General features: G+C 47.6%; 2 protein-coding genes across 3 annotated transcripts in view; one reads left to right on the top strand and one right to left on the bottom strand.

Annotated features, from left to right (window-relative positions):
• Positions 1 to 16,596, bottom strand: part of ARID1A (AT-rich interaction domain 1A) — an 87,282-nt gene extending 70,686 nt beyond the window's left edge. Inside the window, exon 1 of one of the 2 annotated variants that reach the window (XM_050794270.1) lies at positions 15,064 to 16,596. In XM_050794270.1, the coding sequence (XP_050650227.1) occupies positions 15,064 to 16,209 (1,146 nt within the window). In that variant the 5' untranslated portion in view covers positions 16,210 to 16,596. The remainder of the gene's footprint in view (positions 1 to 15,063) is intronic. The other variant, XM_050794271.1, reaches the window with a different exon arrangement.
• LOC126937927 (translation initiation factor IF-2) lies at positions 16,208 to 20,439 on the top strand. Its single transcript, XM_050762240.1, has 2 exons — positions 16,208 to 16,461; positions 16,641 to 20,439. Exons 1-2 carry the CDS (start codon positions 16,208 to 16,210, stop codon positions 17,329 to 17,331), a joined length of 945 nt encoding a protein of 314 aa, XP_050618197.1. The 3' UTR covers positions 17,332 to 20,439.
• Positions 20,440 to 22,018: the final 1,579 nt, after the last annotated feature.

The raw sequence follows: 22,018 nt of genomic DNA, 5'->3' as shown, positions 1-22,018 counted from the left end.
AGCCTCCAATTAGATCCTGGGCTCAAGTGATCATCCTGCCTCAGCCTCCCAAGTAGCTGGGACAATAGGTGCATGCCACCAGGTCCAGCTAATTTTTAAAAAAATTTTTTAGCAGAGACAAGGTCTTGCTATGTTGCCGAGGCTGGTCTTGAACTCCTGGGTTCAAGCAATCTTCTCATCTCAACCTCACAAAGTACGGGGATTACAAGTGTGAGCCACTGCTCTAGGCCTACTTAGAGGGTTTATTTGCTAAAACTTCATAAGAGACACAAGGAAAGGAATTCACAGCAAAACTCAGACTGGCCACTAAGCAGTAGGGGGTAAGGGAAAGAGGTCAATAAAGGCCTACTGTGAGACCACCAAATCACCCACGGCCCTGTTCTCAGATCAGACAGCCATCACAGGCAAAAGGAACATCATGGCATTTAATTAGTGCTCCAACACTGACCTGTAAATGGCACTTTCAAGAATCATTTTCTTGGAAAAGTGTACTGTATTGGTCATACTTGGAGACCACCACAGTCAAGATCCTTTTTTTTTCCCTATATATAGACAGGCTCTTGCTGTGTTACCTAGGCTGAAGTACAGTGGTGCCATCATGGCTTACTGCAGCCTCAGCCTTCCTTGCTCAAGTGATCCTCCCATCTCAGCCCTCAAGTAGCTGGGACTACAGGCGCGCATCACCATGCCTGGCTAAATTTTTTGTTTTTGTAGAGACAGGGTTTTGCCATGTTGCTCAGGCTGGTCTCGAACTCCTGGGTTCAAGCAACCTGCCCAGCTCAGCATCCCAAAGTGCTTGGATTACAGGCAGGAGCCACCGTGCCCTGCCAGTCAAGATCTTAAAATACCTTTCCCACCTTCATCAAAATCCCAGGACCACAGGTCCAGATTATCTTCACGCCATATTGCCAAAGAACTAAGAGAAAGAGAAATGGAAGGCAGGGAGCCCCCAAGTCCTATAAACAAGCAGACATGTTTTGTGACTAGAACTTAATCATCAGTGCATAGTAAAGATCCATCTCAAAAGTGTTTTGTTTCTTCTGTTACCATCTGAATGTTTATGTAACCATGAAATTAATACGTTGAAACCCTATCCTCCGACGTTACGGTATTATTAATAGGAGGTGGGGTCTTTGGGAGGTAATTAGGGTTAGATTAACTCATGAGGGTGTGCCCCCATGATGGGCTTAGTTAGTGCCCTATATAAGAGCAAGAGACGGGGGCACTGGCTCACGTCTGTAATCCCAACACTTTGGGAGACTGAGGTGGACAAATGGCTTGAGGTCAGGAGTTTGAGATTAGCCCGGCCAGCATGGTGAAATCTCGTCTCTACTAAAAAAAATAATAATAAATAAATAAATAAATAAATAAATAAATAAAATTAGCCAGGCGTGGTGGCGTGGACCTGTAATCCCAGCTACTCGAGAGGCTGAGGCAGGAGAATTGCTTTAACCCAGGAGGTGGAGGTTGCGCCACTGCACTCCAGCCTGGGCGACAAAGCAAGACTCTGTCTCAAAAAAAAAAAAAATAAAAATAAAAATAAAAAAAGAAAGAAGAGGAGCAAGAGATGTAAGAGGGTAAGAAGGCTCTAATTGGGGTGGCAGACTGGCAAGAAGACATAAGACAGTAAGACAGTTGCCTACAAGCCAGGAAGATGACTGTCACCAAGAACCAGATCTGCCAGCGTTTTGATCTTGGACTTCTCATCCTCCAGGACTTCAAGAAGTAAATGTTTATTGTTTAAGCCACCTCGTCTATGGTATTTTGTGAAGCAGTCCAAGCAAACACACTCCCCTAGCCTCAAGCATTTTAACCTTTTCTCCATTCAGTAACACTTTTTTCATAGGAGGGGCACATACACATAAAACATCAGTCTATGGTATAATTTAGAAGCAGCCCCTCAGGTAATTTGGATATACTCTGGCAGCCCAGTTGAGTGTAAATGTATAAATCCAGTAGTTCTCAAACTTCAGTGTTCATCCGAATGGCCTAGAGGACTTGTTAGAACATATTGCCAGAGTTTTGGATTCAGTAGGTCTGGCCAAGGGTTTGCACTTCTAAACAGGACCTGGTAATGCTGATGCTGGTGGCTAGGGACCATACTGAGAACCACTGCACTAATCCACCTCTCAAGCTGGAACAACAGGTGCTGTGTATGTGTGTGTTCTGTTTTTTTATTTTTTGAGACAACATCTCACTCTGTTGCCCAGGCTGGAGTGCAATGGCGTGATCTCGGCTCACTGCAACCTCTGCCTCCAGGGTTCAAGCGATTCTCCTGCCTCAGCCTACCAAGTAGCTGGGACTACAGGTGTCTGCCACCACGCCTACCTAATTTTTATATTTTTAATAGAGACAGGGTTTCACCATGTTGGCCAGGAGGGTCTCAATCTCCTGGCCTTGTGATCTGCCTGCCTTGGCCTCCCAAAGTGCTGGGATTACAGGCATGAGTCACTGCACCCGGCCTGTGTGTGTGTGTTTTAAAGCACTGATAAGCCAGGTGCTCACGCCTGTAATCCCAGCATTTGGGAGGCTGAGGTGGGTGGATTACCTGAGGTCAGGAGTTCAAGACCAGGCTGGCCAACATGGTGAAACCCCATCTCTACTAAAAATACAAAAATTAGCTGGACGTGGTGGTGTACGCCTGTAATCCCAGCTACTCAGAGGCTGAGGCAGGAGAACTGCTTGAGCCCAGGAGGCGGAGGTTGCAGTGAGCTGAGATGATGCCACTGCACTTCAGCCTGGCTGATAGAGCAAGACGCTGTCTCAAAAAAAAAAAAAGCAAGCAAGCTAGCCCTAATAGCTGGCATAGTGATACGTGCTTGTAGCTCAGCTACTTGGGAGGCTGAGGAAGGAAGATTGCTTGAGACCAGAAGTTTGAGAGTGGGCTATGATTGTGCCTGTGGATAGCCACTGCACTCCACCCTGGGAAACACAGCAAGACCCTGTCTCTAAACAAATTTTAATTTAAAAAAAAAAAAAAAAAAGGCATTACAATAACTCAGATATAGCTAAAAACTAGGGATAATTTTGAATTCGGTAAAGACCAATGCTAGCTTTAACCACTCAGTTCTCTCTCTCCTGAATTGAGAAGCAGGGCCCAGTGGGAACCTGGGGTCCTGGGTCGGGAGGCACTGTCGAGAACTTCCGTGGTAGTGCTGCAATCTTCCTACGTCACCCTTCTGGCCTCCTGGCTGGACCAGGGTGGTAGCATTCCAGGAGAGCTGGGTGCAGGGAAGGAGAATGTGAGGTAGATTGGTGGATGCATAGGAGGAAGGTGGGAGTAGTGGTGTCAACTCTCCTGGAGGCTTGCTTCTGAAAAGGACAGTTGGAGAGTGGGAGAGATAGTTGTGGGACTGACCAATCAGGAGTCATGTTAGAATTGTATTTGATAAACGAATAGTACTTTCACATATCTAATATTTACTACAGCTTCAAGGTAGATATTTTTCCTCATTATAATATAGTTGAGAATACAGATTCAGAGAAGTGATTTGCCTAACGTCATACTGCCATAAGAGAACTTTAAACCTAGATTTTAGAGATAACTCTGCTATGAAAACTTTGTATGTGGCACTCAACTTTTATGTGTTCATTTCCCCCAAGTGGCAAATTAAGACGATAATCCGCTTGACGCGGTGGCTCACGCCTGTAATCCCAGTACTTTGGGAAGCTGAGGTGGGGGGATCACGAGGTCAGGAGATTGAGACCATCCTGGCTAACATGGTAAAACCCCATCTCTACTAAAAATACAAAAAAATTAGCTGGGCGTGGTGGCAGGCGCCTGTAGTCCCAGCTACTCGGGAGGCTGAGGCAGAAGAATGGCGTGAACCTGGGAGGCAGAGCTCGCAGTGAGCTGAGATCATGCTACTGCACTCCAGCCTGGGCGACAGAGCAAGACTTCGTCTCAAAAAAATAATAATAATAATAATCTCAGCCTCTTCAGCAAGTGCTCCAAGTTTCTGGAAAAGTAGTATCACTCTGCACATATTTTCATAATTCAAGTCATTTTCACTCAGATCAAAGTGAAAGACTCTGACTGGGTGCAGTGGCTCGCACCTGTAATCCCAGCACTTTGGGAGGCCGAGGTGGGTGGATCACAAGGTCAGGAGTTCAAGACCGGCCTGGCTAACATGGTGAAACCCTGTCTCTACTAAAAAAAGTACAAAAATTAGCCAGGCGTGGTGGCGGGTGCCTGTAATCCCAGCTATGCGGGAGGCTGAGGCAGAAGAATGGCGTGAACCCAGGAGGCGGAGCTTGCATTGAGTGGAGATGTGCCACTGCACTCCAGCTTGGACGACAGAGCGAGACTCCATCTCAAAGAAAAAAAAAAAAGGTGAAAGACTATCTTAAAGCCTGAATCTCACTCTCAACCTCAAAGATCCCTCTTGAGAAGGAGAGGACCGGGGACTAGAGGACCAGATGCTGCCAGTTCTCACCAATGGAATCACAAGGCAGCTGTAAACCAAGTGCCACAGCCATCCATCAGAAATCCAAAACAACAAAACCCTGAATGGAAGGGATGGAAGGGACTGACAGAGCTCGAGGCACAATGTCAAATTGTAACTAATGGCTTTTCAGTCTTTCACCCCATTTAAGAGTTTCAGACTATTGCAAAAATAATGTCCTAAACAATCTTGGTGCCTGAGTAATTTATTTTGAAGAAGCAAAATTAGTATTTTAGAGTGTAATACCTTTGAAGAGTCAGACAAACCCTGTCTACCTTGTCAGACAAACCCAACTCTACCTTTTACCAGCTATTTTTCCTACAACAAATTTCTTATCTTACTCTATCTCCTCAATTGTAAAGTAGGCAGATTAATAACAGAACCCACCTTCTATACAGTTTTGAAGATTAAATTAGGAAATTCATCAAGAAGACTAAGCATAGTGCTTAGCACATAGTAAGTGTTCAAATGCATGGTAGCCATCATTTGAAAGTCAGGATCCTTGCCAGTCACAGTGGCTCACACCTGTAATCCCAGCACTTCAGGAGGCCAAGGCCAGCGGATCACCTGAGGTCAGGAGTTCGAGACCAGCCTGGCCAACATGGTAAAACCCCATCGCTACTAAAAATACAAAAATTAGGCCGGGCGTGGTGGCTTATTCGTGTAATCCCAGCACTCTGGGAGGGCGAGGCAGGTGGATCAATCATGAGGTCGAGTTTGAGACCAGCCTGGCCAAGATGGTGAAACCCCATCTCTACTAAAAATACAAAAATCAGCCAGGTGCGGTGGAAGGCGCCTACAGTCCCAGCTCCTTGGGAGGCTGTGGCAGAAGAATCACTTGAATCTGGGAGACGGAGGTTGCAGTGAGCCGAGATCATGCCACTGTACTCCAGCACGGGTGACAGAACAAGACTCCATCTCAAAAAAAAGAAAATTAGCCTGGCAGGGTGGCACACAGGTGGCGCACACCTGTAGTCCTAGCCACTCAGGAAGCTGAGGCAGGAGAATCCCTTGAACCCGGGAGGCCGAGGTTGCAGTAAGCTGAAATCGTGCCACTACACTGCACTCCAGCCTGGACAACAGAGCAAGACTCCGTCTCAAAAACAAAGTCAGGATCCTGGTGAGGATCTGTGACCCAAGAACAGATAAACTACCTACAGAATTGTTCCCCAAACAATTGTAATATGGTTCTCTTTAGCAGCCTAAACTCCTAAACAAGCAAAATGTTAGAAATCTGGAGACTAAAAGCCGGTTATCCAAACCTAAATTACCAAGAGTTTCACATAACACTGGATCAACCTGTGAACTCCAGCACCTTAGGACCAGAACAGAATGTTGTCCAAAAAGCAAGAAAAAAAGACATACATATTTGCCAAGAAGACACAGTAATAAACCAATTCCCAGCATTTCTGCCCTGTTCTCTAAGGACAACAGAAAGCAATAATGTCTACCCCAGACAGGAGAAATCACTGGGCAAGAAGAGCCCAAAGATGTATCTGTTTCCTCTGAAAGGAAGCATCCAACACTATGTGGCCTTTAATCCTCTACCACGTGGCTGAACTCGCACTCTACTTAAAGTCAAAGTACACAGCAGTTGAGAGTAAACAGCTGGGCCCAAACGCACTCATGCCCGGCAAGCACATTGTGACCTCAAGGAAAACATGAGGCAAAATAAAAACACCAAGCACACACCAAATGGGCTTTTAAATGACTGATATCACACCAACCACCAAGCTCCCCTGGTGCTAGATCTTAAGGGGAAAGAAGGGTTCCTTTAAACAGAGATGCCTATAAACAAGCAAGCTGAAAACGAACAAGTTTAAGAGAGAAAAGCATACAAAAATCTTGGCTGCTGGTGATGAGCCATGGAAAATCATGAATGTGCCAGTGCCAAGGGAGGAGGAAGTCTAATATCTAACTTTGCAGACTTGGGAACATAAAAGCAACAAAGCCATAAGGAAGCCCAAATGCAAAAGAGAAAAAAAAAAAAGGCACATGGCACATTTCCTCTTCATATGGGTAGCAATTCGAGCAGTGCTTTGGGCCTGCAGAGCACTTAGCTCAGTACCCAAAGCCCCTTAGTATTTAATATCAACATAACTTCCTGAAGGGTGACAAAAATCTGTCCTGGATTACTGGGTGATTTCTAATATGTACCATAACCAACACTAAGTCAACATTTCAGGGATCAAATTTCCTACTCTGCAGCATGTTGGAATGCATTCTTGGCATTAGACTTCTTCCCATTCCAGTCCACCCTCAGAAAATGCAGAAGCCACTGGGAAACAAAGACTCAACCTGTCCCAAGATAATATTCCAGCTATGCACAAGTGACTAACAAAAACAAATAGTTCATTCAGATGTCCCTTCACATTCAGTAAAAAACTAATTTCATCCATTTAAACGCAGAGGAGGGGCAATTTCAGGAAGAACACTCAAGGCTGTTAAGTCAATATTCACCAGAACTTGGATTCCTATAAAACCTGGGATTGATCAAAGAGTTCATCTCAAGCCCCTAAATACCTGTAATCCATAGCAGGTTAACTACGGTGCCCAATTCTGAGTAACTGAAAACCCACTTTCGCAAAATGCAAAAATGGCAAGGCAAAAAAGGTGGAAGCAATACTTCTAAACTATAATGTTTATCCAAGACTCCAGTACTTTCAGCAGGTCATGGACAATTATTTAAAAAAAAAAAAAAAAAAGAAAAGGGCCTGTCACGGTAGCTCATGCCTGTAATCCCAGCACTTTGGAAGGCCAAGGTGGGTGGATCACCTGAGGTTGGGAGTTCAAGACCAGCCTGGCCAACATGATGAAACTCCATCTCTACTAAAAATACAAAACTTAACCTGGCATGGTGGCGGGAGCCTGTAATCCCAGCTACTCGGGAGGCTGAGGCATGAGACTCGCTTGAACCTGGGAAGCAGAGGTTGCAGTGAGCCGAGATTACACCACTGTATTCCAGTCTGGGTGACAGACTGAGACTCCATCTCAAAAAAAAAAAAAAAAAGGGCTGCAGTACTTCTGTACTGGAGCAGTGTAACCAGTGTAAACAATCCTTCTCCAGGTAAAAGCATTATAGTGGCCTGGCACTGGACACACCATGCATCTTCAGCTGTTAAGCATTCACTAATGATCCTTGACCAGGGAAGTGCCAAGGCCCAACCATACATGGACCAGCAGGTAAAGAAACCAAAATCACTATATTCCAGAGGCTCCACAAGGATTAAGCATTGGTGAGCAGCATTTGTTAGCTGCTTGGCCATAGAAATCTAGTAAAAAACAATTTTTTTTTTGAGACAAGGTCTTGGCTCCACTGCCCAGGCTGGAGTGCACTGGCGTAATCACGGCTTACTACAGCCTCAACCTCCTGGGCTCAAGCGATTCTCCTGCTTCAGCTTTCTGAGTAAGCTGGGACTACAGGTGCATACCACCACATCCAGCAATTTTTGTGTCTTGTAGAGATGGGGTCTCCCTATGTTAACAGCCCAGGCTGGTCCTGGGCTTGGGCAATCCTTTCCCCTTGGCCTCCCAAAGTGCTGGGATTATAGGTGTGAGCTATCGCACTTGGCCAAAAACAGTATTAAAGGCCATTTCTATGAATAAATGGGCAGACTGCGTATATGCACTTACCTAACCCATCAACCTCAATATAAGTCTAACACAAGCAACTTGGCTTGAACACAACTCCCAGCTCTTCAGAAATAGCAGCCTAAGAGTCCCAACAGGTACTTCATGGCTCTTGATTTAAGAAAGGTCAAGTAACTCTGCCAAGACAGAAAAGGTCCAGACTCACCAACAAAGTTGAACCACCATTACTACAGAGCTGTCCAGGGGACACAACTCTGAAGGTGACGTGACCTTCCAAATCCAAATTTACTAGAAAAGTGCCCCTAAACTAGCCAAGAACATAGCAGTCTGTACCAAAGACTTGACCTAACCACAGGAACCACTAAGACCCTGGAACCACTCTTTCATGGAGTTTTATGATTAGAGTCCAAATTCTCAAAGTCACTGGAACACTGAGACAACTACTGGTCTGGAGATGGATGTGCAATGTGGATTCTATCAAGTCCATGGAACTTAAGAATAGCATTATGAAAAGGCAAATTAGTACTTTAACTTTCTTGAATATTTAGCTCCACAAAAAAAGCCTCTGAAAAGCTGTCCCATGTTAACCCTGCCAAACTGATTGAACCTTTTCCTCTAATGCCTTCAGCTCACATATTTAGTGTGGTCTATATCCATTTATAAAACCTTGCTTTGCAAGTTTTCCAGATATGTGCACATAAGTATGCTTTCCTAAGAAAACCAAATGCCTCTTATGGAGATATTGTTTCTACCTTTTAAATCTCTTCCTAGTACCTATCTGGTATAATCACACAGGGCTATTTCCCACCCCCAATGGAATTTCCAGATCTCTCTCACTTAGAAACAAATGCTCTCAGCAGTAAGTCTGAAGTTCCTAATACCCTCACCACCAACATACTGGGAAAGGACCATGCAATATTAAGCAACCTATGTCAGTGTCAATCCAAGTTTTTGTGTTTTGTATTAAAACAAGCTGATAGCCTTTGGTAGTAAGTTAGCTGAACCTAAAAATCATGGTCAGGACCATAATTACATTCATATTCCCTGCTACTATATAAACAGCTAAGTCAAAAGGGCACTTCCAGGACTCTGGTCTAAAAAACATTTCTTATAAAGAAAACTGGTGTCAGAGTCAATGAATCTAGTTAAAAAAAGACATTCTGAGAAGGCAAATCTGGTCATCTCACAAGGCTACCAAAGAAGAAGACCACAGGCAGACAGCTAAAATATTCATAGATTCTTCTTCTTCCTCCATAAAAACAATGTGTCACTGAAGGAACCCAGATATGTTTTTAATCCTAAAATGGCAATTTCAAAAACAAAGACAGTGTCTACCCACACAATCCTTCAAGTAAGATGTAGTGAGTCCCCAAACATTTGGGCTTTGTACTGCCCCAGGAACTGGGGGTAAAGGCATGTTAATTTTATCATAAGTGATGCACAGAAGTCCAGTAAAAACTGTATAAATAAACCCAGGCCCTTGGGTAGCGGACTTATAATCCCAAGTACAACAGCAAAACTGAGGATGAAGACGACACTCAATCTGCAGTATCTTTTTTCTCCTTTCTAATATTCCAGAAATGCAAACCAAGCCAAAAACAATCTCACCAAGCTACCCTTTAAACCTCAAAGTCTCATAAGCCAAGCGTTTGGGGTAATACTTAACCTTACTACTGACACTTAGGATCTTCTTTCCAAACTTCTATTTTCACTATGAAACTGCAATTGACTTTAACAAGGTATCACATGCCCTGAACTTAGCATGGAGGCAGGGCCACAGAGGTTTCACTGCCAGGGCAGCATCTTTCCATGTCAATTTTTTTTTTTTAGATCACTTCTTATCTCCACACTTACTGCCCCCCAGCACTACCCTTTTCCTATCCCCAAGTCTTTTTCCCCAATGTTATTTTACTCCACCACATGAGGAGGCTAGCATTATCTTTGCTTGAAAACTGTTTACTAATTTGCCTGTCAAACATTCTATAGAACTGTTTACATCTTACTACAGAAACCTCCTGGGTACATATTGACAGCTCAGCAAGTATTTACACAAAGCTCTGAAACATTCGGTTCCTTCAGAGACGAAGAAGATGCTGTGTCAAGCAGAGAATTATCAAACACCGTTTCCTCTACTATTTTCCCTCCTTTATAAAGGAAAGCTCCCTTCCTCTAATATACCTAAATTACACTTCTAAACTGCTAAGCCAGGAAGAGAAAGAATGGAAATTCAGGTGTATTGGAGAAGAGAAAGAATAGCATTTCCAGGACCACGTGCAAAGCACACCATGTAGTTTTTTAAACCATAGCTATGAGAAACAACGAATGCACCTATGAAATTGACCCTGAAACACAGCTTTTCCTCTTCCAGTCTCAGGAACTTTTGCTTCTCTCTCAGCAAAATTTACAGGACAAGTCCAAGCACTCAGATTACAACCAGCTGCCCAAACCAGACCTAGACCTGCCCAAACACCAGGAATCTGGAGAGCTTAATGTTCCTCTCTCTCCCTACTCCTTCCCAAAAGCAGCAGAATATTAACACTGAACTTATGATTATCCATTCCTCACCCCAACCCCAAGTGCCAAAGCCTGCTGGGGATCCTGAAGCAACTATTTTTCAAGTCTTGCTTTAATGAAATCTAGCTAACTTTCCAATGACTATTTAGTGTTTTAAAACCACCAGCCAGGTGGAATGACTAATGACAAACAGATTAACAGTTTCAAGGCAACAGTCTGGTAGAGCTTTTTCTGTAAAGGTCCACAGACCACAACGGCACCCAACTGTTCAGAGCTTGTTCCTGTGAATCTCAGGAGAAAATAGCTTTGAGTTCCTTCAGCCCAGGGGAAGAAAGATGGTCTCAAGACTCCTGATTTATGCATAGAAAGCTGCCCTCACAAACAAGCCAGCTATGGAAGCACAGATGTGTAGCATCTTAGAGTGAGGTCATGCAGACCAACTTCATTTTATTGATGAGGGAGAAAATGAAAAACAGAGAAAGCAAATGACCTGCCCAGGTCACACAGCTTAATCTGGAGCTGTATGTGGAACCTAAGCCTCCTCCTTCCTCCTCCTGTTGTGAGTCCTGTGCTCTTTACCACTAATGCAACACACAACTCAAGTGTGCACCAGTAATAACAACTTAAGTGTGCATCAGTAATAATAATGACCAATCTAAACAACAAAAAACTCAGAGATAAAAGTCACAGGAATCAGTACTCCATTCGAGCCCCAGGCATTACAGCTCACTGGCAGAAAAGAACGACTCGGTGCCAATATATTTGAATACCACATTTTTACCATATTTACAAGCTTCAGTTGCTTCTAGAATTTTGAGAGTTGAAGCCAATCAATAAAACCTTTTGAGGGGTGGGAAGAGGAAAGGGCCCTGCCCATTACTTTGTTAGCCTATTCCCACATTTTTAAAAAGTTCACTAACCTCTTTGCAAAGGGCCTACTGTAGACATTACACCCTACAGGAGTCAATCCAACATATTAATGTTTAATGCAATCCAAGACATCCTGTTTCAGCAGGTGCTGCTTGTCATGGTTACCCATGTCACACACAAAGCAAGAAACCTAAAAAGTCCTCACAGGGCCCAATACACAAGAAGCCAAACTCGGTCCTGGCTGCTTTCTCTGTTCTCACACCACCATCTCAATCCTCATCACCCCAGTTCTCTCATGAACAGTAGAGAAACATGAAACCCCCACAACTAAAGTGCCATCTCAGTGTGGTTTTCCTGGTCCCTCCTACTTGAGAGAGCTCCAAGAGTCCTGTATTTCAGCCAGCCTAGAATTTCTGCCAGTAGGCATTCCCATAATAAATCTAGGATTCCTGTATCTGTTTCCCAGGAGTCAGAAATATCATTTGATATTTCCATAGTAGAAACTAACAACCAAACTTCTACAATCAAATCCAACTGGTTCCTGGACTATTTATTGTATTTCATTTTTTACCTTGGTAAACTGGTACTACTCTCAAAGTATTATTGCTAAACAGTGTTCCAATAAAAGGCCTTAAATCAACTTCGTGTGTGTAAGTAACCTAAAACTATGTCATCAGTACCAGGATTCAACACTTGACATACGCTACTTATGAAAAGGAATAAAGTAGAAGTTTGTCTGCTAGGACCTTCCCAGCTCCTGTGAAAAAGACATAGTCACAATACACATACCTAATCTTTATTTCATAACAGCAGAGTCAAATGAAAACATTATCACCTTAGCTATGTTAATTAAGTCGCTGCAAAATATTCTTAATCTAAGACTGGGCCAGGGAAAGATGGGGGCAGAGCAAGACTTTTTAATTTCAGAATGTTCAAGACTAAAGCATCATGGTCTGAAAAAACATTCATCCTCAAGTGGCAAAAAGGAATTCAGAACAAAGTCTGAACCTACAACCCTCACCTAGACTACTACCACACACCTGAAGCAGTCCACAAAACTGGAAGCTGCACTCTCTCTCAAACAAGTGAATGCTCACCAGCCCATTCCCTGGGCCTTTGGGGAGTAGGCCACTGAGCTGAAATTAATTAGGAATCTATGTTGTGTGTGTGTGGGTCTAGTGATAATAAAAGAGATCAGAAAATTCATCCAAAGGCAGCAGACAGGCTTCCAAACAGGGACTGTATCCATTCTCCTATCATCCACACAGAAAAAGTGTTCCATAATTTAATGACTGAAAAACAGAAATCATTATACCAAAAGAGTTGGCTTTTTCTTTAAAAAGTTTGACTAAATATTTCCAAACCAGCAGAGTTCAAATCAATTTTGCTTTTAAATGAACCCTGACTTACTACCCCAAATGACTTATTCTAATAGTTTTCAAGAAAGGTAAACTTTTCAGCCAAAACCAAACAAAACAAGGGGAATGAAGGGAAAGAGGTTCAGACTATAGGATGACCCAGAGACAAGAGGATGCTGTCTTTTAAGACAAAACTTTTCCTCCAGACACTAGAAAAACAATGTAACATTTCCCTATTTCTTGCCCAGATACACAACATCATGGAAGATGTAGAATCAAGGCACAGAGCTCCAAGCCCACCATCTAACACAGCTAATTTCAAAATGCCCAGCTCAAAGGAGGAGTAGAAAAGTAGCTCTAGGATGGGCTGGGAATACAGCTAGTAAGTGAACAAAATCTCCTAGCACAAAAGCGCAAGGGGTTTGGGAGGCGATGGATGGAGCTTCCCCCTCTTTGAAAACATGTATGACTCCACAGAATACTCAGTATCCCTGACCAAAAGCACTGCTGACAGAGCATGATGAAAATGGAAGAAAAGCAATAAAATAAAACAAGATAGAATAGTATAAAAAGATACTTCGAAGTTGCAATTTCTAAGCTAATCTCAAGTGTCATTCTAGGTCATATCTTCATGTCTTGGAAGACAAGAAAAAAAGTGGTACATTAAAATGCAAAGGAATAAATTGGCCAGTCTCTATTTCAAAGCTCTAAAATGACTGATGACAAAACAGAAAACTAGACTTTTTGTTATTCCAGGAAAAAACAATTTCACCAAACCAAGCCTTTAGGAGAAAGTCCCTCAAGATCATGAAAGACACCAACTTCCGTTTAAATTAAGCTGCTATTCCAAAGTTCAATTAACAAAAGAAAGTGTTAACAAGATTCAACATGTAAACAAAGAATGAGGCCAGCCTTCCATAACACAGAACGCTTGAACCTGATATAAAATTCCTCAGAAAGCTCCCAGTTCTTAAAAAAAAAAACTAAAAAACGAAAATTGTTTTCTCCCCCACCCATAAAGATCCCACATTTGCCACTCAATAAAAACCCCAGTAAAATCATTTCAATTCTGCAAAGCAACCAGTGTCAAAATTACTCAAGACAAATGCATCTTCAGAGCCATCAAAGAAGTCATTTATACCATCAGGAAAGTCACAAAACCAAAACAAACAGCAAACCCATTGTAGAGAAAAAACTCAGCTACTGTTCTGACAACACAGAATTCATTTCAGGCTGCATAAAACATAACAAGCAAAATAAATCCAAGGTACAAGCAAAATGCCATTGCCCCCTCTTTTGTTTCGGGCACAATGTAACAAGGGCAGGCTGTCTGAGGCTTTGCTCCTGCTGATACAGTATTGCTACTTAAACCTCCCTCCTCAAGGTCACAGCCAATTTCAGCTCTGGAATAAAAGGCAGATAGTGGCAGCGATGGTTTGGGTTATCACTGGCAGAAAAGCAGAGTGTAAAAGTTTATGAGCTCATCAGGATTGTTGTACCATTACATCAGAGGCAATTATAAATGGCCAAGAGCAGGAGATGGGGAGCCAATCAGATCACAGATAGGATGTCAACCTAAGACCAACTGTCTCCTGGCTTTGACAGAAGGATTTTACCTCCATAATTCAAATCCCAAACCAAAGCAATCTGCACTTACTACTCCAATCACTCAGCTGTTTACCAGCACTTCCAGAGAGAAGCCCAGGCCACTGGGCCGGCGGAGCCTAAGACAGGAGATGGCAAGGGCTGCCCTAGATGAACCGCAGCCGGCCTCTAGCAGCTCCCAAGCAGTCCCCTGCCCTCCCTCGAGGTCCCTCCGAGCTCTAGGGGCCCTCTTTGAAAGCACAGATGGGGGGCGGCCCAGAGGAAGGCCGGGGGACGGAGAGGAGCGGCAGGTGAGCAAAGAAACGTTCACTCAACTCCTGGGTTCCTACCACTGCCTACACTCCTAACCTGAGCCCCCAGCACCCCCTCACTCCCGGCCAGGCCCTTCCCCACACACTCTGCCCCGCACCCCCATCAAGACCCCTGGAGTTCGAAGGGACCAAGGGAGAGGAACAAGAGAAGCAGACACCTCTGGGAAAGCCCGACACAAAGGCTGGAGGAGGAAAGGAGAGGAAGGCAGACAGGCAGCCATTTTAAGAGAGAAGAGCCAGACAATGGCAGCTCCCCAGCAGTGGGGGCCCGAGACTGAGGGGAGCCCAAGGCTGTGGCCCGCTGACCGCAGCCGCCACCCACCCCCAGGACCACGCTCGCCCCAGCCCCCTCCCCACTCAGCTGTGTACCTGAGGGGTCCGGGCGAGCGGCTGCCCCCCGCCGCCGCTGCTCCCGGGGCTCATGGGCGCGTGGTGGCTCCTTTGTTGGGCCCCTCCCGAGGCGGCCGCCGCCGCCGCCGCCGCCGCTGCCGCCGCCGCAGCCCCCCAGCACTGCGAGGCCATGTCCGCCGGGCCCTTGCCGGCGCCCCCGTCCTGGGGCCCGCCGCCGTAGTCGCCCCCGGGGTAGCCCTGGTAGCCCCGGGCCGAGCTGGGCGACGTGAGCAGTTGGTTGAGGGTGGGGGTGGCGGTGGGCTGGGGAGTTCCCCCGCCGGCCGCGGAGGGGCCGCCTCCCCCCATGGCCCCGAAGCGCTGCTGAGCGAAGGACGAAGACGACGAAGAGGCGGAGGCGCTGGAGGAGGGAGGCGGCTTGGAGCCGGGAGCCGCCGCCGCGCCGGAGCCCGGAGTGCCACCTCTCGGGGAGCTCAGCGCGTAGGCCGGGGCGGGCGGGGGGTAGGCGCTGCGGTTGGGGTAGTAGGAGTTGTACTGGTGGTTGGGGAAGCCGTGGTCGTGAGAGTTCTGCTGGGGCCCCGCGTAGGGCTCCAGGCCCCCGCCGCCGCCGCTCTGCAGCGCTGCCAGGCCAGGGCTTTGTTGTCCGCCATGTTGTTGGTGGAAGACGGCGGCCGCGGCGGCGGCGACGGCAGACGGGCTCCGGCCGTAGGGTTGCCCGAAGCCGTAGGCTGGGGGCGGCAAGGCGGCCGCGGCAGAGTGAGGAGGCGCCCCCACCCCATCGCTGCTGCCGCCACCGCCGCCGCCGGGCGGCTCCGTGAGGTTATTGTTCAGGGCGGGCCTAGGGCCCGCGTTCCCGTTCGAGTTCTTCAGGTCCGGCTCCGCGCCGGGCCCGCCGCCGCCGCCAGCTCCGCCGCCGCCGCCACCCCCATTGCTCTCGGCCCCGTCTTGCAGCTCCTTTCCCAGCGGCTGCGGCGGCCCCACGGCAGGGCCCTCGCTTTCCTGCCCGGCGGCTGCCTTCATTTCCCCGCGCTCGGCCGCTGCCGCCGCCGCCGCCTCGCCCCCCGCCTCCTCCCGCTGCTGCTGCTCGGCTTTCTTCAGCTCCGAGGGCGGCGGCGGCGGCGGGTTGCCCAGGCTGCTGGCGGCGGCGGGGGCGACCTGCGCGGCCATGATCCCCGCTGTCTCGTCCGCGGAGAGACCCGGCCCTGTCTTCGTCTTCTCCCCCCCTCCCACCCCGCCCCGGGGCCGAGTCCCCCGGGCTGCCCTCCCCACCCGCCCGGGCGGGCCTCGCGGGGCTCCGCTGCTGCGCTGCGCTCGCTCCTCTCCCCCCCGCCCCGCCGGCTCAGGCTCCGGGCTGGCGGCGGCGGAGGAGGAGGAGGCGGCGGCGGCCGAGGCGCCGGCGGCTCAGCTGCTCCCGGCTCTGTAGGCTCGGGACCCGGCTCTCCCGGCTCATTCCCCCCAAGCCCTTGCCTGGGAATGAGGGGGGCGGTGGAGGCTCCGCTCCCCAGGGCCTGGCCCCGCTGTGACTCTCCGCTTTCTGCTGCCGGAGAAAGGAGGAGGGAGGGAGGGAGGGAGGCGAGGGGGAGGGGGCGGGGAGGGAGGGAGGGAGCGGGGGGAGGGGGACCCGGGACGGGCGGGCTGGAGGGCGCGCGGCAGCAGCCCGGGCGCCGGGAGCCAGACTCAGAGCGCGGGCCGGGCCGGGCGCCCTGCCTTCCCTCGCCAGCCGCGGCTTGGGTCGAGGCTGCGGCGCGGCAGCGGGCGGGCGAGAAAGCGCTCGGCCGGACTGAGCGGCTAGAGCGCCCCACTCTCCTCCGAGTCCCCCTCACTCCGACACGAGGCTCAGCACTGCCATTTTACCCAGCGCCGTCGCGGCCGCCTTGCAAACCCGGAGTGGAGAGCGGAGCGGGCGCAGGCCGTGGAACGGACTCGCTCCCTACCCCTCACAAAGGAGGAGGGGAGAGAACAAGCCGCGGCGGCGGCAGGCCCTTAGCCGCTTTCGCTAGGCAGCGCCGCCGCCGAAGGCTTCGGAGAAAACCCGGCCCGGAGCCCGCGCATCTCTGGAGCCTGCGCCGCCTCCCTCCCGGCGTCCCTATCCAGGTCTGTCCCCTCCCGGCCGTACCGAGGGGAGCGGGCAGCGTGAACTTTACCCGCGACTGCAAAATTGGCCAGAGCCCGAGACCGCGGCCGCCTCGGCCCAGCCCTGACCCCCTGGCAGCGGGCCCGGTCCGTTGGCTGCTGTTTAGCACCTCTACAGCACTTTTCGTCTTCAAAGCCTTCTACAGACCCCGCTAAAGACCCAGCCTTTTTACCCTCTTTGCGAGCCCAAAGGAATGACTGGTCATTGTTCAGACGATTCGTTTCCCACTCGCCTGCCCTCATTAGCCGGTCCTCACAAGGCTCTGGGGGCATGAGGTCCGGATTATCCCCATTTTACAGAATTGAAAGAGGGGAGGGAACTGCCTGTCACTTAAAGTCAGAGGGCAGAGGAGGGTGACTTTAAAAAGAAGTGGAGTCACCAAAGCTGCCTTCGGTCTACTTGCCTTAAAAAAAAAAAAAAAAGTCAAGTTGTGAGCACATTCAACAATGGAATCAGAATATCAAAATGGATTTGAAGTCAAAACTGATCATCTCACCACTGACTTAAAATGGAGGCCACTTGAAGTTGCTTTAGGAGCATACAACAGTTACCCAGCAGGAGAACCTAAACCCTGTTTTCACTCCCTCTCAGGAAAACTTAGCCCACAATGACCAGTATCCCCAGTCTCCAAAGACAGTACCTTCTAAGACTGAAAACCCACAGAAGAGGCTCCAGGGACTGCAGGAACCTGAGTGTTCAAACCATTACAGAAGAGAGATGCAGAAAATGGAAACCATTTTCTCCTTGAAGAAAAGGCACAGTCCAACAAGTCACTTAGAAAATGGATGCTTCTCAGATTTGTTTTCTATCCTGTAGCGTAAAAATTGTTTAAAGTTTACCATTTACATTCTAAGAGACCCCGATTGAGCTGGATCTGAAAAGATCAAGACATACACAGAAAACTCCAGTGTTGTCCTGATCTACAGGCCCCACCAAATCCCAGCAGCAGCCTTTTCTTCCTCAGGCTGACTTGGAATGTTCTGACATGACAGGCTACGAAAGCCAGAGGGGATTCCAGCTCCTCACCAGACCCAAGGCTGCCTTGGGAAAGGCCCAGGCCAGTGTTCCTAGACACCAGGATATTTTCCCCCTCAGATTTTGTAAAGGGAGACTTCATGGCCACAGGACCATTAGATTATGCAGGATCCCGGAGTGCTGGCCATATCCCTGGTCACTATGAATAATTCCAAAGCCTGAACTCACTTCTCCCCCGCAAGAAAACTTAGTGAATCCTACATTGAAAAGGCAAAACCTTCCTGTTAATCTAACAGTGGTGGAAAAAAAAAAAAAATCCCACAGCTTTATTCTTCTCCCCTCCCCCGGCCTCAAGCCAAGAACCAAAGCAGCCTACCAAGAAGATCCAACTGACTGGTATGGGCCAGTGCCCTCTTTTCACTCATAGTCCTCAGGGGCAACAACTCTCCCCGGTGCATTAGGTCCTAGAAACCAAATTATAGGCTGCTCATAAATAGAGCTTGGCTATTTAATCAACTGCCTCTGAGCTGGCAAACAGTCCTGAGTCCTGCACACAAATGAGGATTTTTTTTACATGCAATTACCCTGCCATTTTCCTCAGAGCTGGGGTGTAATGGGAAACCTGGAGCCCAGTGAAAATCTGGAAGCTAGAATGGATTTCTCTCCATAGAAAGCCCTCATCCCCTTTCTTCAATGGCTGTGAAATATGGAAAGCGCCAAAAATCTCCTTCCCTACACGTGGGCATGCTGTTTTGAAAACAGTCACCATTTTTCTCTAGCAATAAGGTAAAGTGCACAAAAATCTATCCACCTGGGTTGGAGGAGATAATGTGGCATTTCTCTTTTTGTTTTTTAATTCACTAGGGTTCTCTTCCACTTCTACCTTTAGAGCCCCACACCACAATCCCAGGGACTGTTGAGCTGAGGGAACTTTTTTAGAAACTGGCCCATCAGCTTTCCCTAGGGGCAGTGGCAACGGGAAAGGGGGGGAAGGGAGGAGCTGGGCACGTGGCTGGCCCGAGCAGCGAGACCCCGGCTGGGGGCTGTGGGTCCTCCCTTCGGTGGAGTTTTCTCCCCCACGGTCCCTGGCTTTTAACCCCACACCCAGGCAGCTCAGGAATCCCGGCGCAGATTGGAGAACTAGGACTAGGACAGCGCTACCCTCGCGAAAGCGCCTCGGCCAACAGCCTGATGGCAAATATGGACTGAATCGTTGACATGGAAACCGGACTAAAGTCTCGCTAGCTCTCCCTCACAGGAGAGTTCTTATCGCCGTCCCCGACCGCACGGCACTTAGCAAACATGGACTGGATCTGCGGCCTGGAGTATCAGGCGGAGTTTCTGGGCGCATTAACTCCAGCGGCAGAGCAGCCAAGGAAGGGGGCAGGGCTGCCAGGACAAACCGGCTGAAAATGGCAGAGGATGTGCTCCCATTTTATCCGGCTGCACAGTGTGCATGGATTGGGCCCGAGGATAAGGGAACAACCTATTAAAATCCAGAGAGTCAACTGCAAAATGTGGAACCGAGGCCTGGAGGGTTTGCTAGGAGAGGGAAACGTGTGCAGAGAAGACAGCCCTTCCTCTCTCGCAATTTGCTTCCCCTAAATGTCTGAAAAACTCAACAAACAAACAGAAGATCGGGCTCGGCTCCTTCCTCCACCCAATCCTTGTGGGAGAAGTCGTTTTAAGCCCAGGGACCCTAGTGAGGGTTTGCTTAGGTTCCTAACTAAGGCGTGGAGAATCGTTGGAGCGCCAGGTTGTTGCCCCCACACGTTCCCGCCGCGGCACAGCAGCAGACACCCAGCAGAGCTCTCTAGAGTGCGAACTAGAGCTGCGAGTTTGAGCAAAAGGGCAACTATGTCAGTTGACGGAAGCCAGAAGCAGAGTTCAAAGCCTGGCGTGGATTTCCGTCTGGAGCTGTCTGTTTCTTAAAGTTTGTAACTCCGTGTTAAGAAACAGCCCCAGCGGAGGCTTTGGGATCGGTGTGAAAGTCTAGCACTACCATCTGACAGCGAGTTGCAAAACTTTGGGCTGCATATTAAGCGAGGAAAGTGGATTGAAGCGAGAGTCAAGGCAATTCATTATGTTACCGGCTCCCAGACGGGAGCTGTAAAATACGAACTGGATCCACACACGGAGAAAAATGGAATGAACTTGGAATGGCATTCAACAGCTCTTCGCGGTAAAACTGTGCCTGCCAAGGACCTAGAATGCCAAAGGAGCAAACCAGGAGGCCTCAAACTTGGTGGGCACACAGTAAATGCTTTTCTAGATCTTTTCCCCATTCATCTCAAACTTAAGCAATTTGGGGTCATTTATATTTCAGAATAATAAGGAACACATTTTGAGAAATGTTAATTTCTGAATAAGACTTTTTTTCCCCAAAGTAGCTGTGAAAAAAAGAGCCTCAGGCGTAAGTCAACCAGCTTATTTTGTCCCAAAATAAAATAAAAATTACCCTCACCCCCACTTTCCCCAAAACTAAAACAAAAAATAAAATAAGTAAAAGTCCCGGCTGGTCTGGCTTGTGGCAGGTTTCAAACAAAAATAACACCCAGGGCCAGTCTAATATGAGGAAAAAGGTACCAAGGCTTTCATATTCTCCTAAGCACAGCCTCACTCACCAGTCTTACTGGTGAGCTTGCTGACCAGTGAGCTTATTTTTGTGGAAAAGACTGAGTAAAGCTACTACTACTAATATTTTTTTAAAAAACAAAAAACAAAAAAACAGGACTGGGGTTTTATAAAACCACTGGGCAGATCAGGAATTTGGATTTCTTATTTCTGCTGAGCTCATTGAAGATTTGTATTCACCAACTAATACAAAAAATACTGTATGAAAAACCCACTTAAAGAAGCTTGAGCCAGGCGCAGTGGCTAAGGCCTGTAATCTCAGCACTTTGGGAGGCCGAGGCGGGCGGATCACAAGGTCAGGAGATCAAGACCATCCTGGCTAACACGGTGAAACCCTGTCTCTACTAAAAATACAAAAACTTATCCGGGCGTGGTGGCACCCGCCTGTAATCCCAGCTACTTGGGAGGCTGAGGCAGGAGAATTGATAGAACCAAGGAGGTGGAGGTTGCAGTGAGACAAGATCGTGCTGCTGCACTCCAGTTTGGGCAACAGAGCGAGACTCCGTCTCAAAAAACAAAAACAAAAACAAAAGCTTGATAGCCACTTCATAGTCAATCAAAAGAGAAACTTAACAATTTTGTACTTGGTACTTATTATACTAAGCTGTTTTTAGATCTGGAAGGCTAAGCACCAACAATATTACCAAGGAAGGGTAAGGTCACCAGTCTTAGCACAGAAGGCTATTGCCCAGGAACAGAAAAAATCTGTTATCTTGGACTTCCCATGTTAAACCAATGTAGGCTGCTTTTGTTTTGTTTTGTTCTTTAAAACCAACCTAGGTAAATTTCACACATATAAAATGATTATAAGGGAAGTTTTTGAGAGTTGACAAGAAAATCAGAAGGAAAAATCAAACACTGTATTCTAGGTGGAGATTTCTTTCAGCCCTTGCCTCCATAAAGCTTTCTTACACTGCCATTTTACTGAGTTAGGAAAAAAGAGTCAGTGGGGAAGTTTCTCACAGCAACTCTGGAATGGATCTGGAATGGAGTCTTTTGTTCCAACACAAGTTCTGTAGAAGAGTTGGAAAGAGAAGCAAAAACAGTGTAAGCACAGACAAAATGGAGGGAGGCAGGCATGCAGTCCTATGAAACAGGATAGGTGGCTAAAAAAGCAAACATGCTGTCTGTTCTCTGCAAAGCAACCACCTCAAGAGAATCCTCCAGCATGATGATACTGGCTTTTTTTTGTATAAGAATCAGAGAAAATCCAAAAAATCTATTAGGTATAAG

The sequence above is a fragment of the Macaca thibetana genome, chromosome 1 (genome assembly GCF_024542745.1).
Source record: "Macaca thibetana thibetana isolate TM-01 chromosome 1, ASM2454274v1, whole genome shotgun sequence".
In the NCBI taxonomy this organism is placed as follows: Eukaryota; Metazoa; Chordata; class Mammalia; order Primates; family Cercopithecidae; genus Macaca; species Macaca thibetana.
This window is presented reverse-complemented; position numbering and strand designations above follow the sequence as displayed.

Coding starts and splice junctions, on each gene's coding strand:
- LOC126937927 (XM_050762240.1), top strand. CDS start 16,208: ATGATCCCCGCTGTCTCGTCCGCGGAGAGACCCGGCCCTGTCTTCGTC. Junction 16,462..16,640: donor GCTCAGCTGCTCCCGGCTCT/GTAGGCTCGGGA, acceptor GCGGGGAGGGAG/GGAGGGAGCGGGGGGAGGGG.